Source organism: Mesitornis unicolor, unplaced genomic scaffold (genome assembly GCF_000695765.1).
Source record: "Mesitornis unicolor isolate BGI_N332 unplaced genomic scaffold, ASM69576v1 scaffold23444, whole genome shotgun sequence".
Taxonomy (NCBI): domain Eukaryota; kingdom Metazoa; phylum Chordata; class Aves; order Mesitornithiformes; family Mesitornithidae; genus Mesitornis; species Mesitornis unicolor.
In genome coordinates, this window is record NW_010181104.1 from 6808 (window position 1) to 29791 (window position 22984).

The 22984-nt window shown below is 39.5% G+C and overlaps 1 protein-coding gene across 1 annotated transcript in view; it reads right to left on the reverse strand.

Annotated features, from left to right (window-relative positions):
• Positions 1–245: 245 nt before the first annotated feature.
• DOPEY2 (dopey family member 2) overlaps positions 246–22984 on the reverse strand; it is a 45711-nt gene continuing 22972 nt past the window's right edge. Inside the window, exons 14-36 of the mRNA XM_010183323.1 lie at positions 21602–21870; positions 20666–20818; positions 19513–19613; positions 18644–18834; positions 15354–16959; positions 14622–14733; positions 13825–14013; positions 13026–13151; positions 11587–11721; positions 10881–10936; positions 9934–10038; positions 9781–9847; positions 8319–8460; positions 7833–7915; positions 7493–7602; positions 4718–4864; positions 4232–4293; positions 3405–3533; positions 2814–2950; positions 2419–2474; positions 1790–1939; positions 1178–1307; positions 246–503 (exon numbers count right to left, since the gene is read on the reverse strand). Coding sequence (XP_010181625.1) covers positions 246–503; positions 1178–1307; positions 1790–1939; positions 2419–2474; positions 2814–2950; positions 3405–3533; positions 4232–4293; positions 4718–4864; positions 7493–7602; positions 7833–7915; positions 8319–8460; positions 9781–9847; positions 9934–10038; positions 10881–10936; positions 11587–11721; positions 13026–13151; positions 13825–14013; positions 14622–14733; positions 15354–16959; positions 18644–18834; positions 19513–19613; positions 20666–20818; positions 21602–21870 — 4514 coding nt within the window. The remainder of the gene's footprint in view (positions 504–1177; positions 1308–1789; positions 1940–2418; positions 2475–2813; positions 2951–3404; positions 3534–4231; positions 4294–4717; positions 4865–7492; positions 7603–7832; positions 7916–8318; positions 8461–9780; positions 9848–9933; positions 10039–10880; positions 10937–11586; positions 11722–13025; positions 13152–13824; positions 14014–14621; positions 14734–15353; positions 16960–18643; positions 18835–19512; positions 19614–20665; positions 20819–21601; positions 21871–22984) is intronic.

Sequence of the window (22984 nt, forward strand, 5' to 3'; positions counted from 1 at the left end):
AAAACAAGTAAAATAATACAATAACTATGATAAATTATCATTAAACTATACTTCAACCTCCAGGAACTGAAGAATCCTGCTTTTTAACACCAATTCAGAGGCCTGGATTACTGAAGAGCACTCCACGACAGCAGGAAGAAAACCCAAAATGTAGTTTCAAAAGTGGGGAAAAAAAGAGTAGAAGAATTGCAGTAAAGTTTTCCCTTTTCTCTCTATTTATTCACCACAAGTGTCTGATGTGCATCTTAACTTTCCATGTTTTCAAGGAAGTCACATTCAACACTCTCTTCCAGCTGTTGCAAGATCTTTATGCCATTGCTGCCAACACAGTCCGCAGAGAGAGATGCAGAAGGATGTGAATTTTGGGACTTGCTCCCGTTTGCTGTAAATGCGCAACACAGAGTCTTGAAGAAGGGCATAAGCTGGGTGATGCTTGATATAGAGCGGAAGTTCAAAAGAGGACATCTGTGCTTCTTGGAAATCCTTTCAGTGTTGTTTGTTTCCTGTAAGCAAACAAACTGAGATTTACTAAGGGTTTTGCCTTAAGACACAAAGTTGTTATGGCTTGTCTGAACCCTGCACTAAACAATTTTTTTTTCGTACTAACAGATCCATAGCCTACAACTGAATCAATATGTAAATCGTACAGATGGTATACTGAGTTACTTCTTTGTTTGGATTCGGGATTCCATTAAATGGAAGTCCTCCAAGTCCAGAACACAGCAAATTTAGACTAGCCTTCAGAATCAGATATCAAACAACAACAGAATGCAGATATCTCTGAGAAATACTAATGCCCCTATTTCCTTTTCTGGAAGAGTTAATATTCAACCTTCATGGTAATTTAAAATGCTATTATGGTAAACTTTTTTGACAAAGTACAGCATGCTCTTTTTTTGTAAATACTGGTCCCGTCTGAAACAAATTGTTTTCACTGGGTAGTTGTGGGCAGATTTAAGGGAACAATAGGAAAACTGCCAATTGTTCCCTCATTTAAAAGCAATCTGACATCTTCAAGATATATATATGAAAGCAGGCAGATAATTTTTAAAAGCCTCATGAATCTCATTAGAATATCTAAAAAACCTCTTGCCTAACTTAAAATCTCGTCACTTGTTTAGAAAAGTAAGTTAATGGATTAAAAAAAAAAGATTCAAATGAAGCATTCTTTCTTTACCCCATATTTAATCTTCAGCAGATCCATGATTCTTACAATGTGTGGTCTGCATTCCTGATGATTTTCTACCAGATGAGAGGTCACAGTAGATAACTCTGTGTCCACTTCTGGGACAAATGCCCATTTGTACCTGAAACAAATGGATTACTTGATAAGAAAACAGGCAGAAGAAATTCTGTATTTGGATCATAAAGAGTTTAGTAGAGCAATGGCTGTTTACAGAAAGAGCTGTCATAATTATAATTTTATGCTACTACCAGAGCCAAATAGAACGGACAAGAGTATTACTATTATGTCAGTATTTAAATGCTAGTGGCTTCAAAAACTCCCGAAGCGTGCAATGGAAAAACAAAGAACAATCTCGGTCTTTCTATTTTTCCAATATTTTTCAAGTTAAAGAACTTCCTAATGAGGATGGTGAAATACTCCTACACTGACAAGACCAAACTGTTTTGCCAAATACTCCAAATTACATTTTTGTGAGTATCAACGTCTGCACTTGTAAAAAGAACTAAGGGCAAAATTAAGTCTAGAAGAAAATACATCTGGAATTACTTTGAAGGATAAGAATGGTAAAAATCTGGAGAACAGGTAAGTAATTAGAGAACTTACATTTGAAACAACTGCATCCTGTCAGGTGGAAATGAAAGTGCTGTGTCCAAAAACTTACAAGCTGATAAGTACAAAGACAGCTCATTCTGCTGTATGTCAGATCCACTGCCATCACCCGAGACTTTCTGTTTGCTTATTTTGCTGTTGCTCCTGTGTTAGTTACAATTAAGAAATGTACCATTAAGACATAAATCCACTAAATGTTTTTCATTTAGCAAAAGGGAAATATACACATTTACACAAATGGGCACTTGGACCTGTGCACAATAAAAACTATTTTTATTCTGTATGAGCACTGTGATTAATATAAAAGGCTGTTAGAAGAAAAATCTAAAATATTCAGAAAAAATGCCTACATGTTAAAATATTCAAGCACTGACTCACCATCTCTCCTATTTTTGTATGCAAATAATAAGTACCCTTGTTTTGAACATACCACTATTTTAGCTGCTGAAAAAAATCCTAAACTATGATTCATCAGTACCAGAAATAGGCAAGTGCAATGACAAAAAACCTGTTCTCTCCTCTCTATCCCAGAAAATTAAATAAATTAAAAGATGCAGATACAGAAAAAGCACAATCGCTACCAGCTTTCACAAGTTCTCTGTCAGTCAAATAGTAATTCTTACTTTGATGGTTCTTCATCCTCAGTTAAATCTTCTTCCAGTTGTAGAAATGCCTGAATCTTTAAAGAAATAGATTATTTATGGGAATGCTGAAATGCTGATACAAGTCAATCACAAAAAAAGACATGGTTCAGATAGTATAAGGAACCACAGACTCTTTGTTTACTCTTGCAACAAATTAACAAATCATGCAAGAAATTACATTAGCAACAACAACAAAATTAATCAAAAAGGTATTTCCAAATGACAATGTTAATTATTTTCCCAGATTATGAAACTAATGTAAAACTATGAAAACATTTCCTTTTTCAAACAGGGGGGTGTATGTGGGAGGAAGATAAAGGTGAAATGGGAAAAAACACCCACTAATTAGTTTCAAATTACTACGTATTCCTTACCAATTCAGTTACCATAATTGGCCACAACGAGGTTAGGTGTTGAGGAGAAATCCTTAACAAAAGAACTCTGAAGAAGAGAAACATCTGTGCGGCAACTAAAGAAGTCTGCCCAACTCGGAGGTTCTCTGTCAGTCGTTCTGAAATAAACATTGAAAGAGTAATAAAAAAGTAGTATTTTCCTGAACACGTGTTGTTCTGGGAAATAAAAAAAATAGAAGGCAGGAAAGTAAATTTTGTGCTTTATCACCAGCTTTGGGTTCAGTCCCTTGCACTTTATTAACAAAACTGTCATTCAGAAGTCTGAAGACTTGGCAGTTTTATACTGGACAAAATGTTGTCAAAACTGACATTTAAGGAAATCAACAACAGCTGAAGAGTGGCTGGAAGCAAAGGCTTTGGAACTCAGATTCCTGCCTCCCTCTTAATAAGATTATTTGTTAGAATTCAGAGATTCACAGCATCATAAATTTTGTTAAAAACTTTTGAAAAAAATGGAGGTACCTGTTGGAAAATAGTTGCCACTCCTTTCTCACAAAATTTATGTATGTGTTACAGCTGAATAAAAAAAGCAGAAGAAATCACAAATCTTACCTTGTATTAAGGGAAGATAGAGATGATACTGATCAATCTCTCCACTGAAGACAGCGAAAGCTTGCCGCTTTAACAACATCGCTTTTTGCTCAAAACTTGGGTATAGTTTTAAGGCGCTGCTCTGCATATCTATAACAGAGATAAGGATTAGTTCTTACCTACCATAAGAACATAAAAGTGTTTTGGGACAAAAATAATTCCTATGTCCCGAAGCCGTTTAAAAAGAAAAGCTTTGGGTCTACTGATTGGTGAATTAGTCTTGCATTGTAAACCTTCAACTATTCTTTTAGACGATCTGAAAAAGAGGCTACAGTTACTTTTTCTTTTAAAGCTCTAGGCAAATTTAAAGGGTTCTATACCACCCTTTCCCCCAGGACTTATTCTTCTACGCTCTCCTCACGCCTGAGTTAGAGGTCAAAGCACCTTGCTCAGAAGTTTGCTGTATTGGTGCACCACATTTCTACAGCTCAATGCCAGTATATAGACACCTGCAAAGTTAGCCAAAGTCTCCTTGCTTTCTAATAGGGAACAGCTACAAAAGGTCACTCATCAGCAACTTGAAATGATGGAAAAATGTGAATGTGGGAGTCCAACGTTAGCACTCCTAGACCATAAATACTTATGCGTGCTTTAGGCATGACCCAAATACAGAATTAACTTAGCACTGCTTTTAGCTGTGGATAAAGCTGACAATAGAGTCAATTATGCAGATGCAGCATAGTCTGCATTTTATTGATAAATCAGTATATTAAAAATGCACCCAATAGCTCAAATGCAAATAGATTTCAAATTAACATAGATATAAGTTAGCAGTAACTGATACTTACTCATCAAATCTTTAAACATAGTTTTCTCATGTGTTAAAAGATGATCAATAATCGATCTCCAACTGAATAAGATACAGAAGGAATTAGATAACCAGAGAAAGCTTTGGTACAGATTCACCTCAGAAAAGATTTTGATCAAACATTTCATACAAGGAAACAGTTTCCAGATGGTATTCAATATGCAGAGACTTACATGGTTTAACACATACTACATTCTAGGTCCTCCAGCTCTACAGTATGCAGTTCCCTAATCACTAAGAGGGATATCAGCATAACAGAAGTTAATTCTTATGCACTATAATAAAAACTTAAGTACTTATAATATATTTAGTAGAGAATCAGTGGTTGAGAACCATTTTGAACATTATTACATTCTGTAAGAAAATACTGAATAGATTTTTCTTCCCAGTATTAGCCATTCTCCTTTAAAGCCTTTCTTTGCAAATTCAGAATAGAATCTGGGAGTACTACAATGTCATGTCTTACTGAGTGCATGAAGCGTCCATCTGGAAAAAAGCTGGATCCATATACAACTCGAGAACTTCTTTTTTCCAGGCTCGCTTGGTATAGGCGTATCCACTCAATGAGCTGAGCAACTGAGCACCAGCACGAAAACTAGGAATGTTGTAGGCACTGAGGGAAGAGAACAATACTGACAAATATATACATCTATTTTAAAGTTAAGTTTATGTAACCAGAAAATAAACTCCAGGGTTCCCCAGAACTTCTAACCAAATTCTCTCAGTAATAGGCTATGTCTACATTAGCTCATAACTCAGAGCAGCAGAAGATAAAAAGATCAAAGCAATTTGTGCAGAAGCTTCTCCCATTTCCAGTGCACCTGGTTTGGGGAGATATTTTCAGATTAGACATATCGCAGCACAGCACTGCCTGTCTCCAGTACAGGTGTAGTACAAAACTTCCCCAAAAAGTTTCCTATAAGCTTTGCATCCTTGTCAGCAAATCCTTTTAGAAGTTACCACAGTAGGCTTCATCTGTCATGCAGATAACTTTACAGTTACACTCAAATTACGTGTCCGTTCACATGTCATCATCACCTGTATAAAAATCTCATGCATAAGCCTTTTTCTCCTTGTGCTGCCCTATGCACCATCCCACTCCAAATTTGGACACTGTGCTCTGCAAAGGACAGTAGGGAAGGAATGCTGGGCTCAAGGCAAGGGATCCTGCATGAACAAATGCTTGTCCTCTGGCACTCAGTTTCACTGAGGACACAATTGCCAGTGTCCTGCTATGAATCCTTGCTGCAGTAACTGCTCTGCCCATAACTGAACAAAGGTTTCAGGTTAGGAAGGTGGTGCTCAGACTGACAGGAACATGACTTTTGGTTGAGAAGGGATGCTGTCAAGGCCTTCTGTTGTGAGCTGGCACCACACTTTCACAGATGGCTTTAGCAGCCCCTGTGTTTTCAAGGCAGGGTGGCGGTGGAGGGTACTGCCTTTCCATGGAGCCCTGCAACCAAACTCCTGCCAATCTGGGGAGGACAGTGGCATGAAGACTATAACCTTGGAGGTTATAGTCCAACTGCTGAGAGTGTGTATGAGTGATGTGAAAACCATACAGCCCATCTATGGGCCTGATGGGGGCTCCACATTCATAACCAGTGACCATCTTGTTAGGGTTATGGCTACACAGATCACAGGGACTGCTGGCCTTGCCAGTCTGACACTGGAGAACTGTCAAGGGCTACCTCTAGGCATCTCAGCAATTTCATCAGGACTCTGATACCCATATCTTTTGAACCATCAGTCTCAGACCAAAGAGCATGGTAGCATCTTCTGTGCAAGAAAAAAAAGCTGTCTGAACCCTGGTGTTCAGATCTCCATTTGCACTCCAGAAGTCATCATTTATCCCTTGCACCAGTTCACAAGGACGTCCTGACAGCAGTGCTGTCCACACCAATTTTAACTGTGCTGTTTCGACACATGGGGCAGAGATGGAACAAGTGTTTGGCTTGCAGCAGGCCAAGCATGGCAGCACGATGCCAGCATTCCCATGAACAGTTTCAGTGGTGGCTGTATGCAGGGTTTTCCATATCTGCTGCAAATGACGAGGGCACTGGATGCACGTGCACAATGGTATATGCCCTAGTCAAGAAAAGTGATGTACACTCCATACATCAAGAATCTGACTGACTTGGTTAAGAGTGAAGTAGGTAAAAAACATTGTAATGAATACCATGGAAAATGCACAAATGTAATGAATAGAAAAGAATAACTTCCAAAATCTCTCTGCATCATTTTGAATCCATTCCCCTTGAGAGCGAGCATGGATATGTCTTCAAACCATGCTGCATCCTGAGGCTTGCTGGCTTTAATGGTCGCTTCCCAGTGACACTCAAACCATCATCCCTTTTAGGCATGCCTAGTTCTATCTTCCCTGACCCGCTATACCCTTTTTTGCTCTTTACTCTACACTGGCTAGTGACTTTGACTGTGACCTAAGTAATGCTTGAGACAATCCCCACTACCCTGTGCACCTGTGAACTGTGGCTGATGCTCTCCCACAGCTCAGTATAGATTGATCTGCTCAGAAAAATGTGGTAGCCAAAAGGTAGCAGCCAGGAAGAGGGGAAGCTTCATAACAGCTACAGCAGGAGCAGCAGCAACTCAGAAAAATGGAACTGGTGGCAAGCAAGGAAGAGAGCTGCTAGAAAAAGGAGGATTTGCTTTCTAAGAGATCTGTGAACAGCACTGGGAGAAAGGTGGGGAGAGGAAGGTTGAGGAACCAGAACCAACTGATAAGGCTCTGGAAGATGGAAAGGAAACCCTCACAGTAAGGAAAAGTTCTCCTCTCCCTCCTCCTGCCTTTGTAGGAAAAGGGTTATAATCTTCAGCTGACAGAGGATCTGTCTCTCTCGCACATATGCTTTTGGCTGAAAAACTAGGCAGAGTATAGAGAGATACTGCATTCCTCCTACTTCATGATGGGTCCTGTGACCTGCCCAGTTGTCTGCTACCCCATCTCACAGCCTCTCTCCATTACCTAATATACACAGAAAGGGAAGCTTTAAGTAAAGGCCAAAAACCCAAATGGAAGGAACACCTACAGCTAAACAGAAACAGCTGTCACAAAGCAAAAACATCAAAAGGTTTCAGTTCCTGGGGGAAATACAGGTCATATCTTACTAAAATGGAAACAGGGGAGAGGACACACAGAAGAAAAAGCAAAAGCCTTACAGCGTAGTCAAAAAAAATCAGACGTAAGAAAAAAAATCACATGTGCAGAGAGAGAAGTCACCTGTGGTTGCGTAGATAAGGAAATACATAATAAAGCAAACGTGAAATCAATGGCACAGCTTTCTCCTTCTCGTCGCTCCGGTAAACCATGTCCAAAAGAGAAGCAAGAACCTTAAAAATGAAAAAAATGTCTCTTTAAACCTCTAGTTGGTATTTCTGACAAAAGGGGAAAGCATGCCATATTTCAGGCTAGAATGTGTGTGCACATGGGATGCCTCAATAAAGTTTTCAGCTCCCATTTAATCTACCAGGAAAAGCTAATGTATTCCTTTGCTCAATAATATCAATAAACAACCACCCCACAGATAAGAGCAGCAACTACAAAACTTGTTCCTACTTACTTCTGCAAGGAGAGAAAGAGCTTGGACACTGTATATTGAAGGAGCAGAAGCAGAAACCATTGAAGATGGTGCCACTGACGTATCTAAAAGGGGCAAAATAATTTAGTTTTTCCCTTCAGACATGTTTAAATTTTGCTGTTTCCTAATTTCCTTCCTAAACAGAACTGTTTTTTGCATATCGATACTGCTCTGAAATGCTTCTGGGCATTTTGCCACAGTGATGTATCTCATGCCCCATGCTGTTGTGTCCCACCTATTGCATGCACCTGCAATAAGTTTTCCTCTGTATTACACACAGTCTGCCGTTATTTACTAAACCCACTTAGGCTGACATTGTTTTTGGAAGATCATGCATTTTTTTGGGTTTTACTCTTTGTCTGTATTACTCCTGTCCCACGCAAACTACACACTATCAAACACCTTGTACTCTTCACTGACCTAAGCAGAGGAGAGAACGTAGCAGAAAGTCAGACAAAACCACATTACCATTTGCATCTTCAATGTTGAAGTCATCTGGTAAAATCTGAGGCTGAGCTTTCACTTCTAAATTCCGGCTCAGCCAGCTTGTCTGTTCCAGAGAAGAACCAGCAACAGTCCCTACAGCCTCCAAGATTTTTTGGGTCACCTCCTATAACATAACCAGACAATGTGGCATCAGATGAAAGGTATTGTCACTTGGCCAATCCAGCTAAGTCCTTTTTATATGGAACATGTCAGGAGGATCAGAAGTAGGCACTTTTATCTCTTAAAAACATAAATACTTCTCCAATTTAGCTAACTACTGCTCACTTCAAATAAGAACAGGCAAGAAAATGAGAAGCAGGAAAAAACCTTAAGTTAGCTTAGGATGTTTTAGTTGTGATTTTCCACACAAGCCATTACCATTAACATAAATACCAACTTGGCATCAGTCCTGCCACACTTTACACATTGCTGTCACCAGTCAAAGACAAGATCTAAATTGTTTAGCCCCTCAGAAATGGCATACCAGTGCCTTTATTGTTTTGAACACTGTTCCTTTTTATTCCTTTTACATTTGGAGAACATGAAGTGAGGTAGGACATTAAGTGAGGCAGGGTTTTATGTTATGGCAATCCATCTGTTCATAGTTAGGTCTTTCTCTTAGGGGTAAGGAAGACATAGCATGAAACTATCTGCAAAGTCACACTTCAATATATTTAATTCCCAGTGAAATGAAAAGCTGGTCACTCTTGTGAAACCAAATCCCAAGAATTTAAAGGAAAGCAGAGGTCACTTGTGAAGAGGCTATAAGATGGTGAGATGGCAAAACTGTCTTATTTTAATTTCGCTGGTAAGTCTCTGAAGAAGTGGAGACTTAATTTCGCTGGTGGCACACAGAAGTACTATAACCACAACACTCTCTCACCTCATACATAGCATTACATTGGCTCAGAATCAAACCACACCCAACATAGGTAGTGCATAAACTGTTCTGGTGAAGTCACAATCAGTATATCAAGAGAGTCCTGCTCTACTCCACCCATTCTTTACATAAAAGATGACCTGACAATCATTTACATTGCCAAACACAGCTATGAGTTTCAAGGACAACTATGCTGCTAATTTTCCTAGAGAGCTTTAAGATTTCAATACTTACATGACATGAACGCATGACACCACACTTGTGTTATGATTTAAATTCTGAGAAAAATCATAAAATTATCCAGTGAAAACAGCTTCAAAAAGCCTGTAGTTACCACTGTTATTTCATGCATTTTTGACAATATTTTGTTAGAGACATTCTGTTTATCATGTCTCTCATGTTTGAGTCTCTCATATTTACCAGGCCTAAGCCAAAATGTGTGGATACACAGTCTAAAAGCACAGTTGAATTCAGATACAAAGTACAGATCAAGCCATCTCCACTTTTTCTTAGATGTACAGTGCCAGATTTATGAACTAAAAGGTAGACGTGTATATACACTACCTGCAAGTCTTTCTGGTCTTTTTTGTTTTCTAGAGTAGGTGTCCTCGTCACAAAGTCATTCAGAGTACTGTGGGAAGATCAATTCACTCTGAGTTAGTAATTTGACAGGTCTACTCAATGCATCTATAAACGTTCTTCTCTCTTACACAGTACCTGAGAAGAAGAAAGTGTCCAGGAGGAGCCAAGTTTAACTGCACAGACTCTTTAAGAAGTCCTAATAAGGACTGGAAGTTCTCTTGCAAGGCTGAGACAGGCAGTCTGCCAAAAGAAAATCCCAAAACACACCCAAGTCTGAAGTTAGAGTTAAGAAAAAACAAAAAAAACCAACATACATGGGTAGCTTTGTGGCCTAAAAACTTCTATCAGGATCAGTTCTTTAGATCCTGTCCCTTCTTAACTGATCCAACAACATGGTATAAATATCTGGCAGCACAGGCAATATGCATGCATCAGTAAATGCTAGCAGCGCATGCAGTATGTCAGCCAGCACTGTAAGAGGGCTGGGTCTTCAGGGGGAAGAAAAAAAGTAAGGTTTAGCTAACCACTCCACTGCATGCCAGCTTACTTTATCTCCATAGCTTACTGCATACAGTATATTGTACAATATGATATATCCCAAGATTTCCATATAAGACAAGTATGTGAAGAAGAGCTTTCATCAAAAGAATATTTCCAATTAACTGCCTGACCTACTACATGTCCAGCACAGACTGCAGTCACAGCAGTTCTACTGAATTTAGAAGTTCTCTATTTACTCATTTGGTGCCACAGAACAGGCAAAGAGAAAGATCATAAGAAATTATACAAGTATCTTGCTAATGAGATGCCTGAAGTATGTTGCTCTACTAGTATGAAACGAGGCTTTCAGACTGGCATTGTCAACAGATCAATGGAACATGGTGTCATAAGCCCAGTTATTCTGTGTTCTATCTGTTATTTACCAGTGAAGTGGCAATAACCATTTCCACCATTTAAACACCACTTAAAGGTGTTCTGTGACATAGTGACATGAAGATCAAAGTAAAGCAGAAACAGTGATGCCAGCTGTTAACCTAACCAAAGTCAAACAGAAAATTCTTTTTATATAAGGACTGAATTACCTTTGAATGAAAGCATAACTGAACTGCAGCACTGGAATATCTACAAGAGAAGATTTCTGAAAAATAAAAGCAAAACCACAATTATTTGCCATCAGAAAAAAAAAGGTCCAAGCTCTTGAGTACTAGTGTTCAGTGGTTAGCACACCCTTCTTAGAAGCCACTTGTAATCCAGCAGGTGGCCAACTATGATAAAACAATCTATACAGTAGTACGAGGGAATTCAGAGCTTTAATAGAGGACCCTAGTTCAGAAGCAGTTACATCACTTTGGAATATCTGCTACAGTTTATTCAGAGACGTAGAAGCTCCTACAATGGCATACATAGTGGTAAAACTGCTTTCCTTGGAAGCCAATTGAAATGCAGCAGACTCAATGTTAAGTATATCTAACTGTTGAGATAAGGGTAGAAAGATAGAAATGCGTCACTGAATTGTATATCTGCAGCAGGTTCGTGAAAGTTGCCAGCATCTTTGGTACTGGAGGACTCCACACCTTTTTATAACCAGCAACTTCTCTAGCAAAATATTCTGAAGATCAAAACACAGAAACCCACATTCTAGAAAACATAACTTATGCAGGAATAAAAGAGAATCACACATTTAAAGAAACAAACAAACAAACTTTCCTTCTAACAATATTTAGAAGATAAATCGGAACAGATCCAGAATAGAATATTTTCAGAACATGGACTTATAGTCATGGTTACCTCTTCACCCTTGATTTGTGATGGTTTCTTGACTACCTCTTTGACTAGATGTAATATAGTGTCAATTTTCAATGTATTAAGTGCACATATTAGGTCCACAAGAATAAGCTGAGATGCACTAGCGACTGGAAGAATCTGTCACAACAAAACAAAAGACACACCCCTCAGAACACTGTACCAGGCAAAACATGAACTTGAAAAAACAGCTTTTTGTGTGATTACTCAAATATCAATATTTATACAAAACATAAATTAGTCAAGTCAAATGAAGCATGCAACAATTTGCCATACACAGTCTTCTCCCAACACCTTCATCAAAACAACTTCATTATGCTCAAATGAAAGCAGAAAAGAAAGAGGTGTTCGACTCAGCTTAGTTCCAGAGAATACTACTACTCCTCTGGAATAGAACTGATTTAAGGTCTTTAAAATACAATTGGCAAGTTGCAATGCTAAGATTGCAATCCAGTATTGAAAAAAATGGCTATTACTATCAGGCAAACTGCCACACTGTCCTTTTTATTTGATTACTTATTTAGGTTTAATTGTAGTCCTGATACTTTGTGGAGTTACATATAAATAAGAGCATTTCAGATTTTTTAGTAGCTTGCCGTTGTCACACGTAAAAAAACCCAAATAATCTATAAACATGCCCAGAGTTTAGAACTATCTTATAAATGAAAACTCCATAAAAGAGTCTGGTGCAATAAACACCTGAAGAAAAGTACAAAGATTAGCATCTACAGAGCCATTGTACTGTCTACCCTTTTATACGGGTCCAAATCATGGGTCATCTACCGCCACCACCTGCGACTCCTCAAACGCTTCTATCAGCGCTGCCTCTGTACAATCCTAAACATCCATTGGACTGACTACGTGACTAACGTCACTGTCCTTGAACAGGCAGGGGTCACCAGTATTGAGGCCATGCTGCTGAGGACGCAGCTGCACTGGGCAGGGCACGTCTCCAGGATGGAGGATCACCACCTTCCTAAGATTGTGCTCTGTGGTGAACTTGCCACCAGCTGCTGCAACAGAGGAGCCCCAAAGAGGAGATACAAAGACTCCCTGAAACAATACCTCAGTGTTGGCCATATTGACTACCATCAGTGGTCCACTCTGGCCTCCAATTGGGAGACATGGAGACACACCATTCATGACGCTGCTGTCTCCTTTGAGAATGCATGTAGAATAGGTCTCGAGGAGAAAAGACAACGCAGAAAGAACCGCACCTTCCCAATACTGTCTAAGGAGACTTTCCGCTGTGCCCTTCGCAACCGGACTTGCCTATCCCACATTGGCCTTTTTAGCCATCAGCGTGCTTGCAGCAAGCATGGGTAGTGTCCTTCCCTTGTTTCGCTCATGAAGTCTAGCCATGCAGGCAAATGTAACAATTGCCTTTACACTGGAAAAATAGAGATGTCTTTTTTTAGTTTCACCTTGTTTTTACTTTGACTCCTATGAGGTTTCTTGCTGTTCCATACTGCTGCAATTGCTGCCATCAACTGGATTCCAAGTTGTGCTGTCAATGGATTCATGAAGTCCAGTATTTTAGTTCTTAATGTCTGTAGAGAGGAAAAAACCCCAAAACTGTCAGTGCTAAACTTTGTAAGACAAAGACTATCTCATAGCCTGTAAAACATTCTTCCTTTTCTCAAGATGTTCAGAAAACACACAACAACAAAAGAATCTCTTTATATACTTGGCAGTCAGACCATTTTTGATGATTTATTTATGAGTTAGTGTATCCTCGTTACAGATGGAAGACACATTTGTTGGAAAACAGATTGCAAAATAGAAAAAAAAGTAACTTATGCTATATTCTCTATTCTCCTGCTGATATTATTTCACTGCTGTGATTTACCAATATCCACAGAAAAAGGGAAAAGTCTAGTACTCTTATTCCTTCAGGTATGTTTTACCGCCTGTGGAAGGTGCAAGCAATTCAGAGGCAGTTGGCTCTACAGCAGCTATTAACAGAAGCTCACAGAAAAAGCAAAACATGAAACAGATCAGGTAAGGAGGCAGATAGGCAAAAAGAACAAGGGAAAAATCACTTTTGTATGTAGGTACTGTGCAAGTTTGTAGCTCATGAAATTTCTTTAAAAAATCTTGGTGGCCCAATATCATTCCTGTGGCACAACGGCAAAACTATCCTACAAACTCTATGTAAAATGCACTGGTGAGAGAGGGATGACACGGATGATGAGATACAGAGCAGTTTAAAAGAACTCCTACTTTGGTTGCTTTAAAGTAGACCGAAGAAGAGCCTTTAGTTGTTCCAAAGAAGTCAGTTGGTCTTTTTTGAGAGTCTTCCCTCTTTATAACGCTCCAAAGAAGGGACATTGTATTAACAATGCGAGGCAATTCTTCCAAAATGGCATTCCTAGCGTTTCTCAGGTTTGCAGGTTCAGCTAAACATGATGACTAAAAAAATAAAAAAAAAAATTTAAACACATTACATTATGCACCAGAGAGTGACTGCTCTTATCCTACAATTAGGAGAATTCTGGTCAAATTTTGTAATGACAACTTTAAAAATAATTCAACCATTCTATTTCTGAAATATACTGCTGCTATTAGTCTACTGAATTTGCTGTTTGTTTTTTTGGCAGAGGGAGAACTGATTTGTCTACAAATTTATTAGGATAACATCCTCTTCTGGCAAATGTTATAAGAATAAAAATTGTAGAGAACACATCAGCATGGTATAAACTCAAAAGAAAACAGAAGACTTTGTTAATGACAGAGCAACTGCAGACAAGCTACACAGGACTAATATTAGTGTGACCAAGATCATCATGAACATCTTCTGTTTAAAATTAACTTTCCTGCCTTCAAATAATAATAAAAAAATAGTTCATTCCCCCTCTCTTACACTTCTACTTAGTTCACTTCTTTTGGTGTGCTATGAAGCTTCTTTAAGGTTATCTTCTTATACAACTGCCACTTTACTACTTATATTCAAAAAGGGATGCATACTTTGATGAACTGGTGCTGAGGTGTCAAGCGAGTAGTGTGCATTAAGCACTTACCTTTTTAGTTTGATTAGGGTGATCCAGAAGGCAGAAGTGACCAATGGTTGTCAGACCTTCCAAAAGGGTTAGTGGGTAATCAGGTGTAACATTTTCTCTTTTACAAGTTAAGCTTTGGAGAGGAGGGGAAAAAAACAAAAAGGTTAACAGGTCAACTGGCATTTCCTTGATTAAAAATTCCAGTAGAAATCTGCTTCTATTCAATAGTTAAATGAATACAGGAATGACCAGACAGGATTATCAAAACAAAGGATTCACAAACTGTGCTGTGACAACCCCATTTCCTAACCAAGATCTTTTACAATATTATTCCCCATCTGGCCATTAATCTTTAGTGCTCAATTATTTTTTCCTATGTCTTCCCCTTACTGCCTGCTCTGAACAGTATCACTGTATTTTATTTCTCCCGGGTGTCTCTCCTCAATTAGTCCTCTAAAATCCTCAGTCTTGTCAAAACTGGGAACTTCTTTTTTAATTAGATGGCAGGCAGAAGGGGACAGGAAGTATCACAGCTGCTGGGGCCCTTTCCTCTCTTCCTCCAACTGCAGTGAACCGTGCTGCAACAACACTGCCTCCACCTCTCCTGCGCTCAACGGACAGATGACTGCGTGTGCAGCAGGGGTTGAGGATCAAACTCTGGGAGCTACAACACTAAACCAGTCAGTTACTATGCACTACTTCGTAGTAAGGGGAACTTTTCACCATAACAAATCCCACACTGAAGACTCTTACCTTGCAGATGTTTTTGCAGATGTCTTCACAGCTTCATTTTCATACTGTTTGACAAGGTCATCCAGGTTTTTACATATCTGTACAATAAATGGTGCCACAGTCCAGCCTAAAGACTTCCCAAAATAGGGCAGGGAACATGTGACTAGGCCTACCCAAGAGGGATGCATCCCATAGCCATACTCTGGTTGCAAGCCTCTAACCACAGCAGAGACGAATAATCCCTGTGAAGTTATTGGGTGTGGATAGACATATTGCATTGCACCAATAGCTTGCTGGAAATTCAGAGCCTGCTGCCATTCCTTCGAGAGGTCTGGCTGATTCTCCTGCTCCTCATGAGTCTGTCCAAGATGGTGCTCCAAGACAATCAACACCTGCAAGAGCTTCAGCAACTCAATCTGGAGTGGGTGTTCGCTCCATATTTGATCATGCCCAAAATTGATTAGGCTCTCTTCAAAGATTTCTTCTTCAGGAACATGATTAACTCCATCTGCCATAAGCAGTTCATACCGTTTCTGACTTATGTACATAGATGCCGACAAAGAGAGAAGAACAAACTCCTGAATTTTGCATCTTCCTAGCAAATTGCGTATTAACTCTACATTCTTATTCTCTGCTGCCTTTGCCATGGTAGCCAGCTGACTCATCATTCTGATCAGGACTTCCACACTTTTTACCTGAACATCTCTGTTGCCAAGGACATCTCTGTGTGCGACCTTCAAGTAGCATGGATAATACGAGCGCAGAAAACTGAGACAGAGGTAAGTGAGCAATTCTATTAGAAGAGAATGGGGACACATGGTTGGGGATTGAGTCTGAAGCTTGCCATAAAAACTCTGCCCTACAAGAGCTTCCTGATGGCGAGCTAAGAGATTGTAAATAAGATTCAAATGTGCTGTGGAGCTTGTATCCATGCTTGTACTAGCTACAGCTTCAATAAATTCTTTAGGGTTTGTTTTAAGTACTGCCTCCAGAACAGAAAAAGCATACAATACCCTCTTAGAATCATAAGGCTGCAAATATAACAGCATGTGTTTGAACAGAGCCTCAATCATCTCCTGCTTTTCCTTCTGCTGCTTGAGCAACCTAGAATGGGTAATTTCCTGGAGCTCCAAGTCCACCTCTTCATCACTTGACAGAGACTCTGACGCTTGAGTCCTCTCAGAGTCAGCACGCACAAGGTTTAGTGCTACACTGGACTTGGAGCTTTCAGGAAGGAACGCATTGAGAGAACTCCCATGGTTTGTGGCCTCTCTGCCATCGGATGCAGCGCTGTCGTTGCTCACTTCTTGCAGCTCCAGAGAAGGGGAAAAAGACGACGTATTTTCACTGTCGTGGCCTGTGCTGGTGTCTGCCGATTCTGTGTGCTCACTATTATCTTGGTCACCATCTGCTTCATGTAAAGTTACTGGATTACAAGAGCCATCACTTGCAGATTGTTCAGTTTTTAACTCCGCCTTCTCTGGATCTTTTTCTACTTCTGCCCAAATTGCTTCTCTATCCACAGTAGTAAACTGGCTCAGTGGAAGGTTTTCCTCAGAATTGCTCTCAGAGATGCCAGACTCTTTCAAAGAGGCCTTTTTCTTGCAAAGCCAATCACGCATATCTTCTGGAAAAAATATGGTTTTTTTTTAGAAAGAGCATATAATTGTCCATTTCACATAACATACTTCATGTTGAATAAATCATTGTAAGAAAAAGAAAAAAAAGGGTAAAAGGCTACTCTGCTCTAGTCTACTATTAATTGTAATAACTGGAGCTAAAAAAACCCCTGGATTAAGGCAAGAATTCTCTTTTTTTTTTTTCCCCAAGTGGTAGAGCAGTCCTAACCTACTGTAAGTACAGGAGAATAGGATCAAAACATAAAGCACATGCTGTTTCTCTTATGCTAGATGTGAATATTTTTTTTATGCTTCCTGAGCATAAAAGTTTGTTGAGATCAGGAGGGAAATGAGAAGGATAGCAACAGAGGAATTTTTTTCAACTTTTTTTTTTTTTTGTTAAAGAGCTAATGTTTTCCTTGATTACATGCTGTGGAACAAGAAAAGAGTATATTAGCTCTGTGTTTGTATAGCATCTAATAAACAGGTCCCTATGGATGCTATAAATGTCTGTCATCAAACTATTTGCCAGTCCAGACAGAAAAACAATTATGCAAGCTGCCAGCCGGGTTAACAGTAATGAGACAGACAGGTGACATGGAATTTTCATTATACAAAACTACTGGACACTTCTCCCCTGTCTTCCTGCTCTGCTCCAGAAAACAACCTTGCCTACTTGGGCCAAATGGTACAGCCTCTCTCATATCCATAAAACTCCCAGTAATCCCAAATCTGAACAGACTGCCAGCCTTCTCAGGACTCCGCATTTGGAGCAAACCCTGGCTCCATACCTATCTTAGTCTTTCTCAGTTGCTCCCCACAGGTCTCTGTCACATTTGACAGATTAAGTGGCTCTAAACAGTTCTCATTACAGGTCTTTAAATGGACATCTTCCAGCTGTCAAATTTAGCCTGCCAAGGTAAAGACGCCCTACTGCATTCCCAAATTTGGGTGGCTTCTTCAATTACAAACATTGCTTTCTGCTTCTACATTGTAGCTCTGGATACCTCAAGCCTTATGCCACAAGAGGTCAGCTCTCCTTTTGAATCAAGATGGATCTTCTTTGGGCAAAGACATGAATTTTTAGAAGTTAGCAGAATCAGGGGTTTTTTTTGCGTGCTGTGCCCTAAACAGCAAGAAGTTCCTCACAACCTGTCTGATTATTTTAACATGGTGCTGAATAAAGAAACCTGGTATGAGGGTGCATGGTGTACTGGGGCAAGACTGGGTGGAGAAAGTAAGATTTGCCTGTCCATTCTGCCTACTAGAACAGTTCCTGGACTGACAGAGTCACCAAACTGCTCCTGGATTTCATTTGGTTGCAGACCTAGTTTTGCTCAAGAAGGGATCCTGTGAACAGTGAACACACATGCAGTGTGGATCATCTGGGAATAGCAATGAGAAGTGTGGGACAAAATCCCAGAGCAAAGCAGGGAGCAATCCAAACCAACAGTGTAGGTGCAGCCACTATAATAGAAATGGTCATTAGGCCTTCAACTAGCATGACTTACTCCTGAACTCTATTTTAGGCATCACTAGAGGTTACTTGGATGAGGAGCAATCTATGGAACTGATACAAGACAACTCAGGGTAATAGGATGCCATTGCGCTTCAGAGACTACCTTCAGTAGGTGTTCAGGAGTATGCAATGCTACGTTAGCACTTACAGTTTCAGTCCAAGAACAGTTTTACCTGCTGAATTTTTCTGTTTGATGTAGTGGATGGACGTGCGCTGTGTCTTTGGATGAAGCAGCAGCAGCAGGACTGGTTCAAGAATCCGTGCAACATCATTAAGTGAAAGAGCACGGATCAGCCAGCCCTGTGCTGCGGCACCAATTGCACCATCTGAACAATTGAGACTGTCCAGTACCACAAACAGAGACCTGAATGGAGAAATCAGAACGAAGAAGTACAATTGAAATCCCTAAAAAAGTTAATGCAAACAACAAAGTAGTGGCAGGGAACAGACATAGTGCATGTTCAAGTAAGCACCAGCTCATGTCTGCTAACAATATCTTGATCATGCACATTTTGCTGAGTTGAGGTCAAGTTCACATGTGTTTGTAGAAGCAAGGCCATACATATACTCGCACTCTAGAAGAGCAGTATATTTTAAAGTTCTTCCACATATTTATTTAGAAAGACTTTTAATGCTTTTGTAACATTTTACACAAAGGTTATGATATCATAAATAGGAAGTAAAACTAAAATAAGATTTTTAAATTTTTTTTTCCCCACAAGTAATTGGTTCTATTTTCTTTGGAAAAAGGCTAACCACTCCAAGACAAAAAATGTCTGCTATGCAGAAACTTGTCTGCAAGCTACTCTTCATATATGAAGCTCTTCCTATTTTTACAGACTTCCTTTACACAATAAAGTGCACCATGTACCTAGAGTGCTTTGCAAAAGTAATAGCCCAAGGAAGTTGAAGATCTTCCTTTTGATAATTTTTTGTTCTCTCCACAAAGAGCTTTTCCCCATCTCAGAAAAAAAACCCAGAACAAAGCATGATACAGTTAAATATATACATGTAAGTCCAAGCCAGTGGAAATGGAAAATACCTATCAAAGGACCGATTGTGAGAAGTCACTCTGCTGCCTTGGATCTCTCTGGTCAGATGCCACATGACAGAGAATCTGAACAGTGCTTCCAGCCTTGTCCCCTTTGCAAGGAAACAAGACAGACACATACTTTTTGCAGCATTTATCTCCAAGTAAAGTTTTAGTGATTTTTAAACATCTAGCAGAACAGTTATTGTATAGATTACAGCTAATCCTCAGGTAGTTTGAGAGCGCTTTTCTATTTTGCAGTAGACTAAATCAAAACGTCATATATCCATGTATGCACAACCAAAACTTAACAGCCACAGTATTTGTAGGAGCAAAAAAAAAAAAAGAAGACATGCCAATATACCAAAAATATATTTCAGGACTCTTCTGCATAAACATTTTAGTCTTGGTGTTAGGGAGGTTTAAACGTTGGATGACAAACAGGAAGAGACTGGTATATTAGGTAATGTTTATTATTGGTAATTTTGCTTGAAAGCTTTAAAAATATTTCCAAACTTTTAGAGTTTCAAAATTACAAGAGCAAAGGTACGAAAACAATACCAAAGACTGAAGGTGGCTGTTGTAAGTTTTATGGTGCAAGGCATTTCTCACAAATATACTGGAAGTTATTAAAGTCCTGTTCTGTCATTAAACTAAGTAAGTAAAATAATTAATAACCTGCGCACTTAAAATACAGCTTACTTATTATGAGAACTAAATACTAAGGTGGATACATGGTCAACTTTATGTCGACGTACATTTATAAGGCAATAAAGTTTTTTTAAGTAATAAAGTGTTTTGTAGGAATATGAAGTTTACAAAATCAACACAAAATAAAATTAATTTAGAGTTATTGGTGGAGCTGGGTCAGTTTGGAAATACTGACAAAACCTGCAAGTTTTCAAGTATTACATGATTTGGGCTGAAACTAAAAAAGCTCCAGCATTGACTGATAGAGCGCGTATCCAGGGATTAAGTTTAGCAGTGGTCTTATGATGAATAAATCCCAGCGAATTGTAAAAACATGGACAGAGTCTGTCAGACTCTTAGAAGACAGAGGGACCATAGGGGCGAAAATGTAGGGAGGAAGGGAACTGGAGGCAGTATGGGAAGCACTGGAACAACTCTACAGTGACGAAGGGGCTGCATTCAATACAGGACTTACTTTGTCATGATCCAAAAGCGCGTGGCAGATAATGTCTTCGCAGATATTTGCTGATGGTGCTAAGCAGTGCAGCCTGTAGAACAGTTCCACACAGGCAATATGATGCTCCCGTGTCTCTTTGTTCAGCTGATTCCAGAGAACACAGGCTACTCTCTAGTGAAAAATAACCACCATTATTAATAATAATAGCAATTTCTTCCCTGACCTAAAAGATTTCCATTGCATAAATGCCCTCTATTACCCAAATGGATTTCCAAATCACCTTAGTTTAGCAAAGTGCAAGAATTCAGGTCACACACTCAGTCCTAAAGGAATGCAACTTTCCTACCCTAGCAGGACAGGTAATTCAAATGCGTGTGCACCAGAAGTTAAGAAAAGCATTGTTGCTTATATTTTCTGGATCAAAACTTAATAGATTGTACATGTGTCAGGCACAGCAATTGGAAACACAGCAAGAAAAGGATCTTGGAACCAACCCTCAAACCAACACTAGTATCAATAAATGGTCAAGAGAAGGAAAGCATCTTTGAAATACATATACTCAAAACAAGGAAGACGTAATGTTTTCTTTTTTATTCGCCCACTAGCATTTTGTCTTATTGGAAAACTTAGAACGGTATCTCTGAAAGTTCTCTGAAGCGTAGCTTTCAAGCTAAGGAAACGAAACCTTTCAAGTCAGAAACCCACCCTCCAACAACATGGGCATAAATCCAACCAGCAATTTGAAAATAACCTGCCACTTCTGCACATCCTGTTGGGGAGCGCAAGAAGAATGCAATCGCTTTCAAGGGCTTGTGGAAGCAAAAACCCATAGTGTGTCACTGTAACACAAACTTGCTGCCCTCAAACATCCATGCAAATCACATTTGCTTTCCCACCCCATCCTTAGAAGCTCAGTGTAAATTAGGCAGTAAAAAAGAAAATGAAAATTGACACCTGGTAGAAATCTGTTTTCTCTGAGATGATCTTTAGAACTCCAGGAGCAACGGGAGGAAGGGTGACCATCTGTAGCTTTCCAAAGAAGGGGTTGTGGCCAGACACTTTGTACCGCTTCATTCTGTCTTCTATCACAAGTGCCAGTGACTGAGAATGGTTGATCACCTCCAGCAGCGTGAAGACGGACACGTTCTGAACATAGCAGTCATTCACACAACAGCATATTGTCATTAAGGACTTCAGCCACAGCGGGAAGCTGGCATCACAACCTCCTCAGAAGATACGTGAGAAAAAAAGGTTTTGAATAATCGCAAGGTTATGGTCATATTTCCAAGAATTCTCCAATCAAGCTCACAGGACCAAAACACAAAAATGACTGCCCAAATCCAACTGTCGTGCTATCATCAAGTCCCTTACTTCAGAAGGGACTTATTTCAAAGCAAATTCTTTTAAAGTGATTTTTACAAATTGCTTTAAAGCAAATTTCTCCCAGCAGAAAGCTCTTGGAAGGACTTCAGTAACCCAGTAACTAGATCTATGCTTTCCAGTTCATTCACAACTAGTTTTTACAGCTGCTGTTTTCCAGCTGTCATTGTCAAAAACAACAGAGGTCTGCTGATCCAAGGATGCTCTTTTGGCTAGCATTGAGGCGCACCATTTCAGAAGCCATGAAGCACACAAGGAACTGATATGGCTTCACATCAAATCAAGCTGTCTTTGCCTCTCCTGAGTGAATAATCAGATAAATTTTTATTAAGGCTTGACTGGGGACAGTCTGAAGCATAAGTTTACACTTCTGGCTTCAAAACTAAATGTTTTAACTGCTTTACTACCACAGCAAAACAAACAGTCTTCCTTCCTGACATCAGACAACTTCTGTAACATATTCAACCCAGACCTCCATTATCAGAGGTTCTCACATTTTGGCTTTAAACCTTCCTGTATTCTCCAGGGTGCGCAGTTGGAAAGAATTTTGAAAATCAACTTCCATAATCCTAGGATGATATTGCAAAGAAACACAATTATGAAAACAAGCCTTCTCAGTTCAGCTACATTGCTGACATGGAAGACACTGCAAATATGCAAAAGTGTCCGAGTCAAGCAGACACAGCTCACCCATGTAGATGATGGGCAACATCATCACTTTGCTAAGGAAGACAGCAGAAATTTGTAGTGAGGTAAGGAAGAGAACACAATTTTCTGGTTTCCCACCTCTCACTTCACTACAAACCTACCTTGTAAACTAGCCTTTAGGCCAACAACTGCTCCTGCTAAAGCAAGTGAACTTGAATTCCCAGAACAAACAGGCCCTCCAATTATACAAGATTATTCTCCTATTTTAGCTTACATCAGACTCCTTTGGATTCTGAGGGTTAGGGAAAG